The 19399-nt window shown below is 48.7% G+C and overlaps 1 protein-coding gene across 2 annotated transcripts in view; it reads right to left on the minus strand.

Annotated features, from left to right (window-relative positions):
• The window catches only part of DNAAF9 (dynein axonemal assembly factor 9), a 126406-nt gene that overhangs the window by 3633 nt on the left and 103374 nt on the right, over nt 1–19399 (minus strand). For both annotated transcript variants that reach the window (XM_070052018.2, XM_089308180.1), the window contains exons 30-36: nt 12023–12158; nt 7307–7393; nt 4005–4111; nt 3564–3638; nt 2571–2776; nt 1779–1844; nt 803–896 (exon numbers count right to left, since the gene is read on the minus strand). In XM_070052018.2, the coding sequence (XP_069908119.2) occupies nt 803–896; nt 1779–1844; nt 2571–2776; nt 3564–3638; nt 4005–4111; nt 7307–7393; nt 12023–12158 (771 nt within the window). The remainder of the gene's footprint in view (nt 1–802; nt 897–1778; nt 1845–2570; nt 2777–3563; nt 3639–4004; nt 4112–7306; nt 7394–12022; nt 12159–19399) is intronic.

Below are 19399 nucleotides of genomic sequence, written 5' to 3' on the forward strand. Positions count from 1 at the left end.
AAAATGGGGACAGGTGGCTGGCACCGCAGCTCACTAGGCTAATCCTCCACCTAGCGGCGCCGGCACACAGGGTTCTAGCCCCGATCGGGGCACCGGATTCTTTCCCGGTTGCCCCTCTTCCAGGCCAGCTCTCTGCTGTGGCCCGGGAAGGCAGTGGAGGATGGCCCAAGTGCTTGGGCCCTGCACCCCATGGGAGACCAGGAGAAGCACCTGGCTCCTGCCTTCGGATCAGCGCGGTGCGCTGGCCACAGCGCACCAGCCATGGCAGCCATTGGAGGGTGAACCAACGGCAAAAGGAAGACCTTTCTCTCTGTCTCTCTCACTATCCACTCTGCCTGTCAAAAAAAAAAAAAAAAAAAAAAAATGGGGACGGGCATTTGGCTCAATTTGCCCACAACCAATACTGTGCCTGTTTCAAACCCTGACGTTTTGTTTCAGATCCAGCTTCCTGCTAATGTGCACCCTGGGAGGCGGCAGGTGATGGCTCATGTACTTGGGTCCCTGCCACCCATGTGGGAGACTGGGATAGAGTTCCAGGCTTCTGGCTTCAGCCGGGCCTGCCCTGGCTGTTGTGGACATTTGGGGAGTGAACCAGTGGCTCTAAGTTCTCTCTCTGCATTTTAAATAAAATGAAAAAAATTTTTTTAAAAATTTAAGAAAAGGTCAAAATAAAAAGTTCATCCCTATGGTTTGATTCTGTGTTTCCAGCCGTAGCCCACTCCAGGGCTCAGCAGCCTACTTCACACATAGGATTCCACACCCCTACACATTCCACAGAGGGACCAAGCTCTTCCAAGGATACGTGGGTGAAAGTCAGTCTTGTCACCAAAGAAGTTAACAAACTGGGTGCCATTATAGAAGTAGCCCGCAGGCAGGGGGTCCAGATGGCGTTTCACCTGCAGGGAGAGAGTCCTGTGAGAATTACCCAGCCACTTCCTATCATTCACGGAGTCATTAAAAACAAATAAACAAGCCTATTTACCTGAGCGAAAGAGCCTACTCTACCATGTAAGATGAGCCAGGGAATTAACACCTCCCAGCAACCCTCAAGACATTCGCCCTGGGCGTCCCAGGGCCCTGGGCAAGGAGTTCCACGTGGAATTAAGCTTGCGCTGCTCTCAACACACCTTTATTGGCTCTGTTCCCTTCGCTCCCCTCCTTCCTATTCAGTGTCTCCTAGAATCACTTCCAAAATAAACCACGCGTCCTCACACCCTTGTCTGAGGTCTGCTTCTAGAGGAACATGCACCCTCTCCTCCCCAGGGCACCCACGCTTGTCTCAGATGGATAGGAGTGCTCTCTTGCTCCACCTGTTCATTACTGGGACTCATGACACAGCCCAGCCTGGGGCCAGGACTCTGTTCCTTTTAGCCTTCTGCCCTCGAGCTCCTCAGGAAAAGGCCCCAGAGGGCTTGGGAAGGCTCATCAAGGGCCTCTCATGCTGGCTTCAGGATTCCACAACCTTCCCCTTAGCAGTTCTGGATCTAGTTTTTCCCTGGGCCCTGGTTGGTTACCTTGGACAGAGGTCTTCTGTGTTTCTTGGACAGGGTGACCATACAGGGCCTCCTATCACCTGCTCCTCCCTCTGATGCTGGCTCTCCTCAAGTTTATGCGCAGGCCACACCTGAGGATGCCTGCCCTCTCCTCACTGACGCTCTGGGCTGGGACTCTTTATCTGCCCTACAGGCAGCTCCCTAGGCCAGGGAATCCAGAAGACACAGCTCTCTGCACAAGCCTGGAAGGGCAGTCTAGGCCACAGGCCAGGGCTGCAGACTCACGTGGATGTTCTTGATCTCCTGCTGGGTCAGCATTCCTCTGGTCTTCAGGGCTTTCCTCTGAGGCTTCTGTGTAGAGATGCAGGGAGGGGTCAGGTTGCAGCAGAGCTAACAGTACACGGTGGGCCAGGGCTCATGGCGCTCGATCAGTTACCCAGCTAAGACCCTGGTGGAAGGGAAGGTACACGGGCTGTCCTGGTCTGGACATGGTATCCTGCCAATGTGTCTCTTGAGAAAACGACTTTCTTGCTCTAGAGCCTAGTGAGTCAGCAGGAGGCAAGCGGCAGAGGAGGGCCGAGGGCTTTTGCAAACAGGCATGGTCTTTGCAGATTCTCATGCCCAGGCCCTGCCAATGGCAGACATAGACAAAGGACAGCCTGAGGTCCCACGGTCCAGTACCATCTGGCAGCTTCTCCAGGTGAAGCAGCCCATATCTCAGTAGAACCAAAGGTTCCCAACTGAGCATCTATAAAAGATCCAGCCCTAGCCAACGTTATTCCCAGAGTTCTAGGATAAGCTAAGCCGCTGTGCTTAGAGGTTGTGCCAAGAGGCTTAGCTCCCATAGTACACAGAGAATCTGGGCCCACAGGGGAGATAACAGGCCCTGTTACCCTGGTGTTTGCCCTGAATACCTTCCCCCCACTCTCAAAGTTCCCTCAAAGTGCTGCTGGTGGAGTCCATGAGGGGTAACCCAATGGGGAAGCATCAGGAGGCAGAAGATGGGGCTTCTCAGAGCCAGTGGGAGCCCCAAGGTGTGGTCGTATCTGGCAGGTTTGCCTGGGCATCAAAAACCACCTGCTTAGCTGATTGCCGCAACCAGTCCTTGATGCTGTCTTCCTTCAGGGAGCAGCCGATGAACACAAGGTAGCACTCCTGCTGCCCACTGCTGTCTTGAGGTGTGTTTCTGGGGTCAGGTGGTGGCGTGGGTCCCTCTAAAACCGGCACGATGCTCAAGGAATTGGCCAGGGTGTTGTGGCAGACCTCCATGACCCTCTCAGAGTCTGTAAGGAGACCACACTCATAGAGACCCTGTCTTAGAAGGGTAAAGTTACCGTGACTGTAACAACGCAGATGACTGGGAGGATTCATGGGAAAACTCAGGGAAGCAGCAGAGCTGACACCTGCTGGCCGGGCTGGGGTTTCCCGCTGTGACAGCTGAAGGTGCCCTGACAGCATGCTCACCTCATCTGACCTCCAGGCGCCAGCCACAGTAACCCCTTTTGGGTTCCTGGAATGCGCCGCTTTTGCCTCGGGACCACTGCAAAGGCTGCTCCTTTCCCTGAAATAGTCTTGCCTTCCTCCATGCTAAGCTGATGAACTCTTACCTGATTTGAGGCCATCCCAGACTCCCAGCCCTGACAGACTGTTAGGGGGCGAGAGCTCCAGAGGTCTCAGGCCTACTGGACAGCAGGGAGAAGGCAAGTAGAAAGCCTTAAGACTCTAGTCAGAAATGGATCTGGAGCTGGGCATGGGGTAGCTCCTGGTGACAGGTCTAGGAAAAGGCGACAGATGGCCAAGATGGGTGGGGTGTGAGTCTGGAACACAGACATCAAGGAGCAGGCCATCCGGCGGAAGAGGACAGATTCTCCCTATGCAGCATGAGGACATGGTGAGAGTAGTCAGGGCGACAGGTGTGTCCAAGAGCCTGACGGTGTGAGGCCCAGAGGGGAGGGTGTCTCAGTCTAGGAGGCACTGGTGGTCTGCAGGACACCAGCAGGGGCTACGAACTCACATTATGAGAGGTGAGCCCTCCATGATTTATGACTTCCAAACCCAACCCCCAGTTACCTGAAAACTTCACTTTGCCCAGGATGTGGTAGATGTTTCCAGAGAAGGGACTTGGCTTGATGGAGGACTGAATTGCTGGTGGAGGAAGAAGACAGGGCTGTCACCTATCTGGGGGCAAGGCCAAGTTCAAGGCAGCACAGCTGGGAGGTTTAGGGACGGGGCAGAGACCTTAATTCACTTTCTGGGGTTCACAGCTAATACCCGTCTCCCCTGACATGCTCCCCAGTGGTTCTGCCATGGTTGCCAGGGGTGGGAAAATTCTTACAATGGAATGGAGATCAAATCATGCGGTCACCCATCGGGAGAATCCTGAGTCCTTAAATCCCTCTGCCTGCTTTTGGTCCAAATGGTGAGGAGACTGCACACAGAATACTGAAGTGGGGCTGGGGGCGGGACACCTCTGTGCTCTTTGGCCAGGGTCTGGGACCCACCCTAGCTCACCTTTACACTTGGCTATAAAGCGAGTCTTCTCCAGGGGACGGCCAAACCATACACAGATCTGAACCATCAGTGGAAAGACTGATCCGGCATCAAATTTACCTTCATACCTTAAAAGTTTTAAAATATTATGAGTATAAATGAATGAGGTTTGGGTATTATTATATATTACTTTGGGATGAACTACGTATCATTTATTATATCTTAATTCCTCCTTCACAACTTGTATGTCACTTTACATATAAAACACTTAGGATCCCCTCCCATTCCCTCAGGGCTCCAACCACACCCCACCATCACACTGCGGGCAGCTGACCAGACTGGACATCTGCATGCAGACACCCTCTACAGAGGGAACCGGAGGGCTGGGACACCTCTGTTCTATTTTCTCAGCTTCCAGTGCAGCACACATCCTGCCTGCCACAGACTCCTTCAGAACATGGTCATATTCAAGAGCATTCCAGAAAAGTAACTTTCTATCATGGAAAATTTCACACATATGTCAAGGCAGATAGATGAACCTATTACCTGGCGTCCACAGTTATGGGACGATCATTCTCTTTCTCTCTCTCTCTCTCTCTCTTTTTTTTTTTTGACAGGCAGAGTGGATAGTGAAAGAGAGAGACAGAGAGAAAGGGCTTCCTTTGCCATTGGTTCACCCTCCAATGGCCGCCACGGCTGGCGCGCTGCGGCCGGCGCACCGCGCTGATCCAAAGGCAGGAGCCAGGTGCTTCTCCTGGTCTCCCATGGGGTGCAGGGCCCAAGGACTTGGGTCATCCTCCACTGCCTTCCCGGGCCACAGCAGAGAGCTGGCCTGGAAGAGGGGCAACCGGGACAGAATCCGGCGCCCCGACCGGGACTAGAACCCGGTGTGCCGGCGCCGCTAGGCGGAGGATTAGCCTAGTGAGCCGCAGCGCAGGCCTCTTTCTCTTTTTTTAAAAATACTTATTTATTTGAAATACAGTTAAAGAGAGATGTAGAGACAGAGAGAATGGTCTTTCATCTGCTGGTTCACTCCCTAAATGGCCGCAATGGCCGGAGATGAGCTGATCAGAAGCCAGGAGCCAGGAGCTTCTTCCAGGTCTCCCACTTGGATGCAGGGGCCCAAGGGTTTGGACAGTCCTCTGCTGCTTTCCCAGGTACATTAGCAGAGAGCTGGATCAGAAGTAGAGCAACAGGACTGGAACTGGTACCCATATGGGGTGCCAGCACTGCAGGCTGGGGCTTTTAACCTTCTGTGCCACAGCACTGGCCCATAATCCCTCTTTTGAATTATTTCCTTGAGATGACCCTACGTGATTGGAATCACTGCAGGAAACAGTATAACCATCTTACATGTAATAATTTACACTACCCGGTTGCACATGACTATGCTAGTTTCATAATTTCTCCACCAATGAATATCACAGGTATTTTTGGCTGAATGTAATAAGTGTCAATCAAAAGGACAGAGTTGCCATTTTACATTTCTGATTATTACTGACATTTAATTATGTTTCCATGCTGCTAATCATACTTGCTCTTAAGTGAACTATCCACATCTATGTGGACTCAGTTATTTCTCTTAATTCTTTAACCAAGCATCCCAAACATTGTGTTAACCCTCTGATGAAGTATTTTCCTCCAGGCTATTGTGTTTTCTTATTGGAGTCCTTTATTATAAAACAGCATTGTAGTTTTGAACTTTATATTATTTAAAGTACCTTATTCTTTAAGATTTCTTTAAAGTGAGGAGGTAGTATTAAGCCCTCTACAAGACCTTCTCCCCATCCAAACAAGTCATTTGTAGACTGTGGGCTTCTCTGGCTACTTTGGTGTCTGAATCCTTAGGGAAACTTGGAACCTGCTTTCTCTGGATCAGGTACGTCCAGGCCCTGAGTTAAGTTCCATGCACTACGCCCAGCGTGGCTCAGGATGGACTGGAAAACGGCTTCTTTAGGTACCAGGTGGTGACTGTAGGAGCCCCAGGGCAGGCCCAGAGGCTCAGGAATCAAGGTCAGTAGCTGCAGCCACTATAGAGGAGCGTTCCTCCCAGAAGTTCCACATGTTTACTGTAGCTAGGCTACAACTGTCTTGTTCAGGCACAAGGAATGATCCGCTTACCTACGTTCAACTGAGGGTGATATGAATCAAATCAGTGATTCCTTCTAAGAATACGCCTAAATATCTTCACTTTTACATACTGAATGTGTGGTGGTTTTGCTATTTTGTTATAGCATAGTACAATCAGTTTTTTGTTGACACAAACAACTGACAGTGTAAGGGACGGTGTGGAGGACGTGTACGTAAGAATGACAAAGATAATCCTGACTCTGGCCAGCTGTTAACAACTGTATTCCCCTACACCTTCAATAGGGTAGGAGTTAACTGTCCAACCTATGCAGGTACAAGTACAGCACAGTGGTTAAGACAACACGCTCCAGGGCCAGACGGGTGGGGCTTGAAACCCAGCTTTTTCATTTGCAAGTTAGCAACTGGACAAGTCATTTTACCCCTTGCCACCTCAGCTGCCTCAGCTATGAAGTAAGGAGAATCATGGGACCTGCTTCACTGCTCGGTGTAGGGGCTGAGTGAGATAACACAGGCAAAGCTCTTAGCACAGCAGTGCCCAACAGAACCTTCTGTGATGATGGAAATGTTTTAGAATGATGACGCCCAATACAGCAGCTGCCAGCCACAGGTAGCTATGGAGCACTGGAAATGCGGGTGTGTGACTGAAATAACGAATTCTAAATTTTGCTTTTCATTATTTTTCACTTGTATTACATTAGACAGCCACTTGGCTCAGCTTGCAGAGCGAATGTCAGGACAATGGCCAGCACACACAGGTGCTGCTGGTGCTGGTGTGAGTGCAGGGTGCACAGCACACTCTCCTGCTGCCCTCAGCCCCTGAGAAACAGAATGCTCCCTAGGCCCCCTCAGTAGGAAACTCACCTGTCAGGGGGCCCAGAGGATTGTGTGCCCATGTTCTCAGGATGACTTTCTCACGTGGGAAGGTCAGAAACCCCTAACTCCAGCCACACCACCCTCACTAACGGCCACAGGAAGCACAGGACTCCACTTGGCACCTACAGGGGAACTCCCTAAATCTCAGCATCTGGGAAGGCTCCCAATCTGGAGCCCAAGAGCTGGAGCACTGGGTTCCTGGCAATGCCAGCAGCCGCAGGGACGTGACAGGTTGCCCGCTGCCATGTGTCATCCTTGTACAGTGATCTGATATTTGCACTTTCTCCCCCACCCCCATAAATAAATAAATCATTGGATTTACAAAGAAATTTTAGCTACTTTTCAAAGATGATACTTACCAGCCAGGGTATGTTAAATATCGAGAACGTAGCATCTGAGGACTTGAAAAACTATTTTCTGAGAGAATCAGCTCAATGTCTTCATTCCTTTGAAAACACACAGAAGAGACACAGCTTGATCCGGGCTGTCAAATCTGAATCTGTACACTTTACTTCCTCCCCACACTCCCATACACACACACAAGCATTCATGTATGCATTTATTTTTTCCTGTCAAACCACTTTGTTAGTTGTAGGCATCATGAGCTTTCACTCTTAAATACTCTAGTATGCATCTCTTACAGAACCACAATCCTGTTATCATATCCAAAGAATTTAACAGCAGCACTGGTACCACCTTGGAGCTTGTTAGAAAAGCAGAATTTTGGGGGCCGGCACTGTGGCACGGTGGGGTAAGCTGCCATTTGTGATGGTGGCACCTCATATTGGAGTACCAGTGAGAGCCCTGGCTGCTCTGCTTCTGACCCAGTTCCCTGCTACACACCTGGGGAGCTGCAGATGATGCCTCAAGTACTTGGACACCTACTACTCCCGTAGGAGACTTGGATGGAGTTCCAGGCTCTGGGTTTTGGCTTAGCCCAACCCTGGCCATTGTGGCCATGTGGGGAATGAACCAGCGGAGGGACCATCTCTCTGTCTCTCCCTCTCTCTCTGTAGCTCTGCTTTTAAACAAAGAAATATATTTTGTCCTCTTTTCTTTTGGTTTTTAGTTTTTTTTTAAAAAAGCTAATTCTTTTAAAAAAAGAAAAAAAAACAAACAAATAGAAAAAGAAAGAAATGAAGAATCTTAGGCCCAACCTCAGTTCTACTAAATCAGAAACAAATTTTCACAAGATCCTCAAGAGATGGGTTGCCAGCATCACAGATGGCGGCTCAACCTGCTATACAACAATGCCAGCCTCGGCACACTTAAGAAGCCCACATCCAGGGCTGGCGCTGTGGCGGAGCGGGTAAAGCTGCTGCCTGCAGTGCCGGCATCCCATATGGGTGCCAGTTCGAGTCTCAGCTGTTCCACTTCCAATCCAGCTCTTTGCTACGGCCTGGGAAAGCAGTAGAAAATGGCCCAAAGCCTTGGGCCCCTGCACTCCCGTGGGAGACCCATTAGAAACTCCTGGCTCCTGGCTGGCACCGCAGCTCACTAGGCTAATCCTCCATCTGCGGTGCCAGCACCCCGGGTTCTAGTCCCGGTTGGGGCGCCGGATTCTGTCCCGGTTGCTCCTCTTCCAGTCCAGCTCTCTGCTGTGGCCCAGGAGGGCAGTGGAGGATGGCCCAAGTCGTTGGGCCCTGCACCCACATGGGAGACCAGGAGAAGCACCTGGCTCCTGACTTAGGATCAGTACAACACGCTGGCGCAACGCGCTGGCCGTAGCGGCCACTTGGGGGGTGAACCAACAGAAGGAAGACCTTTCTCTCTGTTTCTCTCTCTCTGTCTAACTCTGCCTGTCAAAAAAAGAAAAAGAAAGAAAGAAAGAAAGAAAGAAAGAAAAACAAAGAAAAAAGAAAATGAAACTCCTGACTCCTGGCTTGGATCGGCCCAGCTCTGGCTGTTGTGGCCATTTAGGGAATGAATGAACAAGCGGATGGAAGACTTCTCTCTCTGCCTTTCAAATAAATAAATTAATTAAAAAAAAAAAAGAAAGCAACAGCCCACATCCCATATCAGAGTGCCTGGGCTGTAGCCTCAGCACTGCTTCCAATTCCAGCTTCCTGCTCACGTGTACTCTGGAAGGTAACATGCGATGGATCCAGTTCTTGGGTCCTTGCCATCCACATGGAGACCTGGACTGCATTCTGGGCTCCTGGCATTGGCCTGGCCCAACCCTGGTTGTTGCAGGCACTTAAGGCAGTGAGCCAGCAGATAGGAGAGATTTCTCTCTGACTTTCAAATAAAATTAGAAAAAAAAATTTTTTTCATGGAAAATGGAATTAAAAGACAAGTTTATTTTTAAAAGTGGTGGGTAAACACTGATCTAATATACACTCATTTTCCATTTTTCTCTTTTTGGGGAAAAGGGGGTTCATAACGCAATCAAAGATTACTCACCAAATTTACAATCTTTAGTCTCCTTTAACTAGAACAGTTCCTCTACCTTTTCACTTGTTTCCATAGTACTGATATTTTTCTCAAGTACATGCCAGCTGTCTTGTGACCCACACTTGGATTTGTCTGATTGTTTTCTTAACAATGAGAGTAGATTTAGGCTAAGCATTTTTTGTGAAGATTAACACCTACGAGATGTTAAGTTCTTCCCACATTCTCATATGGAGAAGGCACATGGTATCAGTGTCTGGTCTTGCTAAGTTTAATCATTTGGTGAGCACAGTGCCTACCAGAGCTCTCCAACGTGAAGTTACTTTTCCCTCTGCATAAGTAGTCTATGGAATGACCAGTGAATGAACAGTCCTTCCTGCTGTTACTGGTGATCCTTCCCTAAGACCTGTATTAAACTGAAGGCTATGGGGTGGGCAGTATAGCTGCGGGCAGGTTAAGCCGTCGCTTAGGACTCTCATATCCTGCTTCAGAGTGTCTGGGTTCAAGTCCTGCCTTCACTTCCTTTTTTTATTTTTATTTTTTTACTTTTTTATTTGACAGAGTTAGACAGTGAGAGAGAGACAGAGAGAAAGGTCTTCCTTCCGTTGATTCACTCCCTAAATGGTCGCCACGGCTGGAGCTATGCCGATCCAAGCCAGGAGCCAGGTGCTTCTTCCTGGTCTCCCATGCGGGTACAGGGGCCCAAGCACTTGGGCCATCCTCCACTGCATTCCCAGGCCACAGCAGAGAGCTGGACTGGAAGAGGGCAACCGGGACTAGAACCAAGTGCCCATATGGGATGCCGGTACCATAGGCGGAGGATTAACCAAGTGAGCCACGGCGCTGGCCCCCTGCCTTCACTTCCAACCCACTTCCTAATAATGGGCAGCAGATGATGCCTTAAGTACTTGAGCTCCTGCCACTCACACGGGAGACCTGGATGAATTCCTAGCTCCTGGCTTGAGCCTGGTCCAGCCAGGGCTACTGTGGGCATTTGGGGAGTAAAAGCTCTCTCTGTGTCACTCTTTCAAATCAATGAAAATAAACTTTTTTTAAAAACTGAAAGTTGGAGTAGACATTGTGGTGCATTGTGTTAAGCTGCCTCCTGGGATGCCCATATCCTATACTGGAGTGCTGAATTGAGTCCTGGCTCTTCAGTTTCTAAACTAGCTTCCTGCTAATGTGTCTGGGAAGGCAGTAGATGATGGCCTTGAGCCCTGACATCCACTTGGGAAACCTAGAAGGAGTCACACACCCCTGCCCCAATCAGTGTTCTTTCTTATGCTAAAATTGTCTCAATTTGACCAGTACAAGCTTAAGCTAGTGCCTATACCCCACCCTTTTTTTTTAAAGATTTATTTATGTATTTGAAAGGCAGAGTTAGAGAGAGAGAGAGAGAGAGATTCCATTTGCTGGTTCATTCTCCAAATGGCTGCAACGGCTGGAGCTGGGCTGATCCAAAGCCAGGAGCCAGGAGCCGGGAGCTTCTTCTGGGTTTCTCATGTAGGTGCAGGGGCCCAAGGACTTGCACCATCTTCTACTGCTTTCTAGGCCACAGCAGAGAGTTGGATCAGAAGTGGAGCAGCCAGTCTCAAACTGGCACCTATATGGGATGCCGGCAATGCAGGTGGAGGCTTTACCCACTACACCTTGGAGTCAGGCCCTTCCTATACCCTTTTTAATAGACTTCCACTAATATTTGAGTACTTCTTGGCTTTATGGGTATAAAATGGACCAGGCTCATCTTCTCCTTTCCTTGCTATAGACATACAATCAACTAATTCTTCAAGCAATCTGAATACCTTGTAGTAGAGATTGGTACTTAGAAACCAAGACCTTGAAGTAGGAGGGTTTACTGCTACTGTGGTATTATTATTATTCTGGTTCTTTTCAGTGCAAAGATCTAGGACACATACATTTACATGAAAAAAAAAGAATTTATACTGAGTCCCCAGTTCAAACCAACATTTGAACAGTTTTTCCTCATGTTCCTAATTTCTCATTTATAATCTCCTTTTGCCCATCAATGGTGTTGTCTGCAATCAGGCTGCCAACAGATGAGTATGTTCAAAAGCTACATGAATTAATTACTTCTTTGTACCACTTCTTGGCCTTTTGGTTAAGATCAAGCCTAATTACTTCTTTGTGAGCAGTTATTATTTTAGTATACATATAGATTCTCTCCTTGGTAACTTAATTTTTGAATATGTAAAAACATTTGTGAGTTCAAAAGTCAAAACTATATGAAAATACAGTTCTTAGTATCCTAACTGAGCAAGCAAAATCACCCATGGCCAGGTATTTTCATTTCATACATATGCACATTCAAAATCACTAATTCTCTATTTTTAGTTTATAATTTTGACTTAAATCCATGAAGTAAAGAGATAATTTCTCTGCATTCTCTATGCAATTTCTCTCACATACTAACATAAACAAACACTGAGAGAACCTTGATGTTCACATTCCACGAAGGAGGATGTGAATACTCAAGACAAAACGCCTTAAAACATTACAGGACACTGACACACGGGATCTCCCTGGTGATTTTTACAGTGCATCCAAAGCATTTCAAACTGATTTCTATAAATAAGTGCTCAGGTCCACCGAGTGGGAAGACCCCCAGCCGGAGCTGTGTCCGAGAAAGGCGCTGGTCCCATGGGGCGAAGTCCGGATTGGTTTACCTGGTGACAATCCCGTTCTCCGCGAGAATGAAGGCTGCAGTAGGATTGGCAGCCCTGATGAGGCTCTGCAGCTGAACAAGGACAGGGTGCCTCTGCTCCACGGTGAGACCGGTGAACACCACGTTGCTCACTAGGCCTGGGGAAGAAAACCGAAACACTTCAGCCTGCAGAGGCCTGACTGCACGGCAGAGTCACACAAGCAGGAGTTCCCTCCTCCGGCCATCCCTTCCAGCAGCCTCCGCCCCAGCACCTCCCTGCCGCCTCATGGGGCCAACGGCTCCAACTCTGCAGCTGCCTCATTTCCTAATCTCTTCCATCTTCCTAATTTCACTCTCTGGCTGATACATGGAATTTCTGAAGAAAGGGCCTTTCTGTATCCCCTGTATTTAACCTCATCAGAACTGGTGCCATTTATCTTCACCGGTTTAGACCAGAGACATTAACCCAGCACTAACCGTATATTAGGCACCATTATACCGGAGTCACACAACTCCAGGACAAATGCTACCATAGATATTCACATAGTGCAAGGATGGAGAACCATTTTTCTATCAATGGCCATTATTTATAACTCATTGCAGGTCATACAAAATCAACAACTTGGGGCCAGCATTGTGGCACAGCAGGTTAAGCTGCTGCCTGCAATGCTGGCATCCCCATATGGGTACTGGTTCGTGTTCTGGCTGCTCCACTTCTGATCCAGCTCCCTGCTAATGGCCTGGGAAAAGAAGCAGAAGACAGCTCAAGCGCTTAGGCCCCTGCCACCCATGTGGCAGATCAGGAAGAAGTTCCTGGCTCCTGGCTTTATATCACCCAGCTCTAGCCATTGTGGCCATCTGGGGAACGAACCAGTAGATGGAAGATCTCTCTCTTTTCCCCTCTCTCTGTAACTCTTTCAAATAAATAAATAAATCTTTAAAAAATGATCAACTTTAGGCCGGCGCCGCAGCTCACTATGCTAATCCTCCACCTTGCGGCGCCGGCACACCGGGTTCTAGTCCCGGTCGGGGCTCCGGATTCTGTCCTGGTTGCCCCTCTTCCAGGCCAGCTCTCTGCTGTGGCCCGGGAAGGCAGAGGAGGATGGCACAAGTGCTTGGGCCCTGCACCCCATGGAGACCAGGAGAAGCACCTGGCTCCTGCCATCGGATCAGCGTGGTGCGCTGGACGCAGTGCGCTGGCCGTGGCGGCCATTGGAGGGTGAACCAACGGCAAAAGAAAGACCTTTCTCTCGTCTCTCTCTCTCACTGTTTACTCTGCCTGTCAAAAAAAAAAAAAAAAAAAAAAAAAGATCAACTTTAAAAAATTAGTCTGCTCTAGAGTTACTGATTTTGGAGTACTACCTGCAGTTGCCTCGGCAGGGACAGACCAAATGATTTCATGGGCCTTGTATTTCACGGCTTGCATGTTCTCCACCCCTGACCTGGTGGCATGGTAAGAAAGGGTGGCCCACGTAAAGGAAGGTTGTGGAGTGGGCTGTAACTACTTTTAACCATTGTGTGAAAATAAAGAAGTAAAATCCACAAAATTATACAGAATCTGGAAATCAGAAAAGTTACTGTGTCTTATTATCCAAAGATAATGCATCCTCCATACTTATTCCTGTTCTTACATAGCTTTGGCGCACATACACACACACACACACACCATTTCTGCTACAAGATCATTTGCATCTTTGGTATTCAATCATCTTTACTCTTAATACCACGGGAAATTTCAAACATACACAATATCATAAAAACAGCATCACCCAGCTTCAAGAATTGTTAGTACCTGGCTAATCACATTTCCTTCATACCACACCACAGCCCTTCTCCTCCTCTTCCACCGGATGATTCTGAAGCCAACCCCAGACATCCAATTACTTCATCCAAAAATATTTCAAGGCAAGTGTTGCGGAGCAGTAGGTTAACCTGTGGCTTGCAATGCTCACTCCCATATGGGAGTGCTGGTCAAGTCTTGGCTGTTCCGCTTCCACTCCAGCTTCCTGCTAATGTGCTTGGGAAGGCAGTAGACGATAGCCCAAGAATCTGGGTTCCTGCCATCCATGTGAGAGACTGAGATGAAGTTCCTGGCTCCTGGCTCTGATCTGGCCCAGCCCTGGCCATTGCATCTGGGGAGTGAACCAGCAGATGGAAGATTTCTCTCTCTTATCATGCCTTCTCTCTAACTCTGACTTTCAAATAAATAAATATTTTAAAAAGAGAGAAATGCCTACATTGTGGCTTAGCAGGTAGTGCTGCCACCTGTAATGTAGGTATCTCGTATGGGTGCTGGTTTGAGTCCCAGCTGCTCCACCTTTGATCCAGCTCCCAGCTAATGTGCCTGGGAAAGCAGCAGAAGATGGCTCAAGTCCCTTGGTACCTGTACCCATATGGGAGACCTGGAAGAAGCTCCTAGCTTCGGCCTGGCCCAGTCCTGGCAGTTGCCAACCATCTGGGGAGTGAACCAGCAGATGGAAGATATCTCTCTCTGATTCTTTCAAATAAATAAATAAATCTTAAAAAAAAAAATGACAGATCTTCCATCCACTGATTCACTCCTCAAATGGCTGCAATGGTTAGGGCTGGGCTAGGCCAAAACCAGGGGCTCAAGCACTTGGCCATTCTCCACTGCCTCCCAGCCACTTTAGCAAGGAGCTGAATAGGAAGTGGAGCATCTGACACATGAACCAGCACCCATATGGAATGCCAGTGTTATAGGTGGTGACAAACCACTGTACCACAATGTTGGCCTCAATAAGTTAATCTTTTAGAAAAGTGTCTTTGGGGGCTGGCTCTGTGGCTTAGTAGGCTAAGCCTCTGCCTGTGACACCAGCATCCCATATGGGCACCAGTTCATGTCCAGGCTGCTCCACTTTCAATCCAGCTCTTTGTATGGCTTGGGAAAGCAGTAGAAGATGGCCCAAGGCCTTGGGCCCCTGCATCTGCATGGGAGATCCAGAAGAAGCTCCAGGCTCCTTCGGATTGGCCCAGCTCTGGCCGTTGCAGCCATTTGTGGAGTGAACCAGCCGATGGAAGATTTTCTCTCTCTGCCTCTCTGTAACTCTGCCTTTCAAATAAATAAATAAATCTTTTTTAAAAATCCTTGTTTTTAACTTCTTAGGTTGCAAATTTCATTATTAAAAATTACTTGTGGTTTAGTAACATGTTAACTTCTTAAAATAATGAGCTCTCATTTATTAAGTCCTACTCTGCACCAACACTTTTTTCTTTAGGCTTATATATGTATTTGAAAGGCAAAGTGACAACCCAGAAGGGAAGACAGATGGAGAAGAGAGAGAATGAGAATGAACTGATCTTCTACCCACTGGTTCACTCCCTAAATGCTCACGACAGTCAGGGCTAGGCGGAGCCAAATTCAGGAACTCCATCTGGGTCTCCCTTGTGCTGAGGTGACACCTTCTTCAACAGAATGCAGGGGCTGAGGTACCTGAGGCTTGGCCATCTCAACCAGCAGGAAGCCAAGTCATATCATTCCCACCAGCCAAGACTGCTAAGTTCACAGTTTAGAAAAATGGCCATAAACAGTTGGAAGGCAACTTTAGAAACCTGGTCTCCTGCCTCTTGGGTGAGGCAGATGTTAGGGTAACTTCCTTCCTTTTGCCAATAACATTTATAAAAAAGTGTCCCAAAACTCTAAAGACCTTATCTAACTTCACAAATCCATCTGGATGCAATCTATCCCAGAACGGAGAATAGGGATCACAAGGGCTTATACCATCTGTCACCAACAATGAGGAAAGTGTCCACACAAAGTCTATACCACGTGCCTGGGACCAAAGACCCTCAGAACTAGGCTTGCTTGCTGAGTATAGGAGCTGCTTCCTCAGTGCTCACGGACCTTTTTGGATCTCTCCATTCCTTGGTTCAGACATCAGAACCACCCTTTGGCATCTGTGCTCTACAGCTATTACATCGCCAACCTTAGGGAAATACAGTCTGTTTGCCTATGAACAGTATTTCAGAGATCTCTAAGGCTTCAAAAAAGTGTGTTTCCTAAGTGGCTTTCACTTGACATCCGAGTGAAGTGAGACTCTTCTCTTCTTCTCGTCACTTGCTCAAGAGCACACTTGACTGTGCAGCTCCCCAATCCTGGGCAGGGAGGCACCAAGTGCTCCTCTGCTACGCAGCACCCTTCTCCCAGCGAGGCCTGGTGGGTGCTAACAGCTACTGATTCACCCTCCACTCTAAGTCCCTAGGACCGTTCGCCTGCTTCAGACCACTGCTCTCTTCATGCGGCCCCTGCCCAGTCTCTCTACTCAGGCTTCCTCTTCCCCCGCAAAAGATTTATTTTATTTATTTGAAAAAGAGTTAGAAAGAGAAAGAGAAAGAGAGAAAGAGAGAAAGAGAAAGAGAGAGAGAGAGAGAGAGAGAGAGAGAGAGGTCTTCCATCTGCTGGTTCACTCCCCAAATGACTGCAATGGCCAGAGCTGAGCTGATCCAAAGCCAGGAGCCAGGAGCTTCTTCTGGGTCTCCCACGTGGGTGCAGGGGCCCAAGGACTTGGGCCATCTTCCACTGCCTTCCCAGGCCATAAAAGACAGCAGAAGTGGAGCAGCCAGGACTCAAACCAGCGCCCATATGGGATGCTGACACTGCAGGCGGCGGCTTTATCTGCTATGCTACTGCGCCGGCCTCATCCAGGCTTCCTTTTCCGCAATTCATTTTTCCCATTGTGGTCAGAGTAATCTTTCAAAAACAAAAATCTGATCATGTAATTTTCCTGCTTAAATTATTCCAATGGGCTCCAACTACTGCTGGCTACTACCAAACCATTCCGTTTGTGTAATCTATCCACTGTGCCGTGCCTCCTCTGCATGCTCTGGTCATCATCAAGCCTTCGTTCCTGCTGGTCTTTCATTCTTCTGCCTAGAATCACCTTTTCCCTTCTTTTTGTTGAGCCAACTCCTCCTTCAGGGTACAGACAATCTGAATAGCACCTCTTCCAGAAGCTTCCTTAATCCCCTAGGACTGGGTTACAGCAGGCGAGATTTGCTGAATAAATAATGAATGAACCAAGTGTAAAAGACAAACAAGCAACCTGATCTCCAAGACAGCTGTCCAATCAGCCATGCTGGAGGCACTCACATGTAAATTTTCCTCACTAAAAAGTCTGAGCAAATCCCATTTATCAGACATTCATCTGGAAAGGTTTTTTTTTTTTTTTAAGTATTTATTTATTTATTTGAAGGGTGGAATTACAGAGAGGGAGAGGCAGAGGCAGACAGAAAGAAGTCTTCCATCCTCTGGTTCATTCCCCAAATAGCCACAACAGCCAGAGCTGGGCCAGACTGAAGCCAGGAGTCAGGAGCTTCATCTAAAGTCTCCCATGTGGGTGCAAGCACCAAGCACTGGACCATCTTCTGCTGCTTTCCCAGGTACATTAGCAGGAAGCCGGATGGTAAGTGGAGCAATCAGGACTTGAACCAGTTTTTCACAAGCCTTTTCTGTTCCTAAGCTTCAACATCAAGATGGAGCTTCCTCAGACAGTGTCACAGAAGTCTCCCAAGGAAGGTGACACTAGTGGTACCTGCGCTCTCGCCTCCCATTTAGAGGTCACTCTGGAAGCTACAGGGGAGGCAGCCAAACCAGCCTGATGCCTGTCCCCGTGCCCTGGGACAGGAGTGACTGGGGCCCTCAGAAACTGAAAAAGGAAAGGTCAGGAGGCCGGGCCCACAGTGTGGCACAAGGGGGAAGCAGGCAGGAATCTACAAGGCTCAGCCAGTTCTGGAGATGGCAGACATGATGGCTGGATCCTGCTAGAGGCCCCAGATATCCCCAAGGGAAGAAGACAAGACCCGCATGATGGGTCTTGCAGTGAGGAGCCAGGAAAGACTGAGTTAGGACCTAGAGGCCCTGGGACTCTGTTTGGCTTCTTCTTAGAGAAAAGAAGTGGGAGAGTCTGACTAGTGTAAATGCACCACTGAGTGGTGTGTACCAGTGTCGTGTGCAGGCCTGGGACCTGGATCTCTTACAGACACGCCATGCCCAAAGTCCTGCCCACTGTACCAGTACCATGTAGACAAACCTTGTGGGATGGGATTCTAGGTCAGGAGCTGGGCACAGAGAAGGGGCTTTGCTTTACAAGGAAACGAGCAAGAGGATTATCCCCAGCATTCCTTAGGGCAGCTATGTAAACTGTCACCTGCCAAGAGGAAATGCCATCTGTGAGACAGGTAGTTATGTAGAGCCCAGGGTGAACAGGCCATGGTGAGCGGTTTCACTTTGTTTGGACCAGGAGCGTCCTCTGTTCTGTATCATGGGGCACACACTCAGCTTTGGTCAAGGTCTTCCCAGTCTGAGCTGAGAGTGAGCAAGCAGCCTGGTCTGGCCCACTACCAGGAGAGAGAAACATCACTGCAGTCTCTGACCATTTGGCCTGGCTTACAGATTTCAGAAGCCCAGGAGAAAATGACGTATTATTTATTTATTTTTTATCAGTAGATACTTCTCAAAGCATGCCACAGCAGTAAAATATTTCTACTGTGCTTTCAAACCTTACGATAATAAGCCTTGCTTAAGCACTGAGATTGTTTCCTAGTCCCTGGATTTCTGCAAGACACATCATCTCAGGGCTACAACATAGTCCTTTTCTCATTGGAAAATAATCCTTTGTTGTTAAAAGCAACGAATCAGGGAGCCTGACTCATGAAGGGGCACAAAGGGAGGCAAGACATGCCTGTGGACATGAAGTGTGTGTCTACTGGTGCAGATCCCACCTCTGAGTGAGCCTCGGAATCTCTGAGAACAAGACCTGCCTCTTCTCCCTCCCCAGACAGCCCATGCGATGGCAAGCCGGGTCAGGCCAGGCCTCAGAGAAGTGGGCACAGACCAAGGGAAGATATCTGCCAAGGCACTGCCATTCTGTGAGTCCTTGGAGAAGCTCAGCATCCAGTACAGACGGCCTCATGGTCATCTGCCCAGATGTGATCCCACCCCAGTTTATACTAGCACAGGATTTGGCACACAGTGCCTTTACACAAGGAGCTGAAAGGCAGTGTTCCTGAAATGTGCCCACCAAGTGCTGGAGGCACTGTCTGGGTTGGCTTAAAAGCTTTTATTCAGACTAAAGAGTGGCTTTCCTCTTGGGATATAAGCCAGTGCTGCCCCAGGTTCAAGGACAATAAAGACAGAGCACTCTTCCAAGGTTTTTTGTAAGGGCTGCCTAATGTTGCCCCAGGGTGGTCATAGTCCTGTGACGGACAAGGTGTTGCACCAACATTTACAAGACCATGACAGGGCCTGGGGCTGGACAAGTTAGCAAATCCCAGGTTCAACTACTGGTCACTAGGGTCAATCAGACAAACACTTTCTCAACTTCCCCTGCCTCCAGCTAATGCTCCCAGTGAGAAGCCCTTTGAGTCACCCTTTACTCCTGGG

The sequence above is a fragment of the Oryctolagus cuniculus genome, chromosome 11 (assembly GCF_051225735.1).
Source record: "Oryctolagus cuniculus isolate XC-2025 breed Fujian yellow rabbit chromosome 11, ASM5122573v1, whole genome shotgun sequence".
Classification (NCBI taxonomy): Eukaryota; Metazoa; Chordata; class Mammalia; order Lagomorpha; family Leporidae; genus Oryctolagus; species Oryctolagus cuniculus.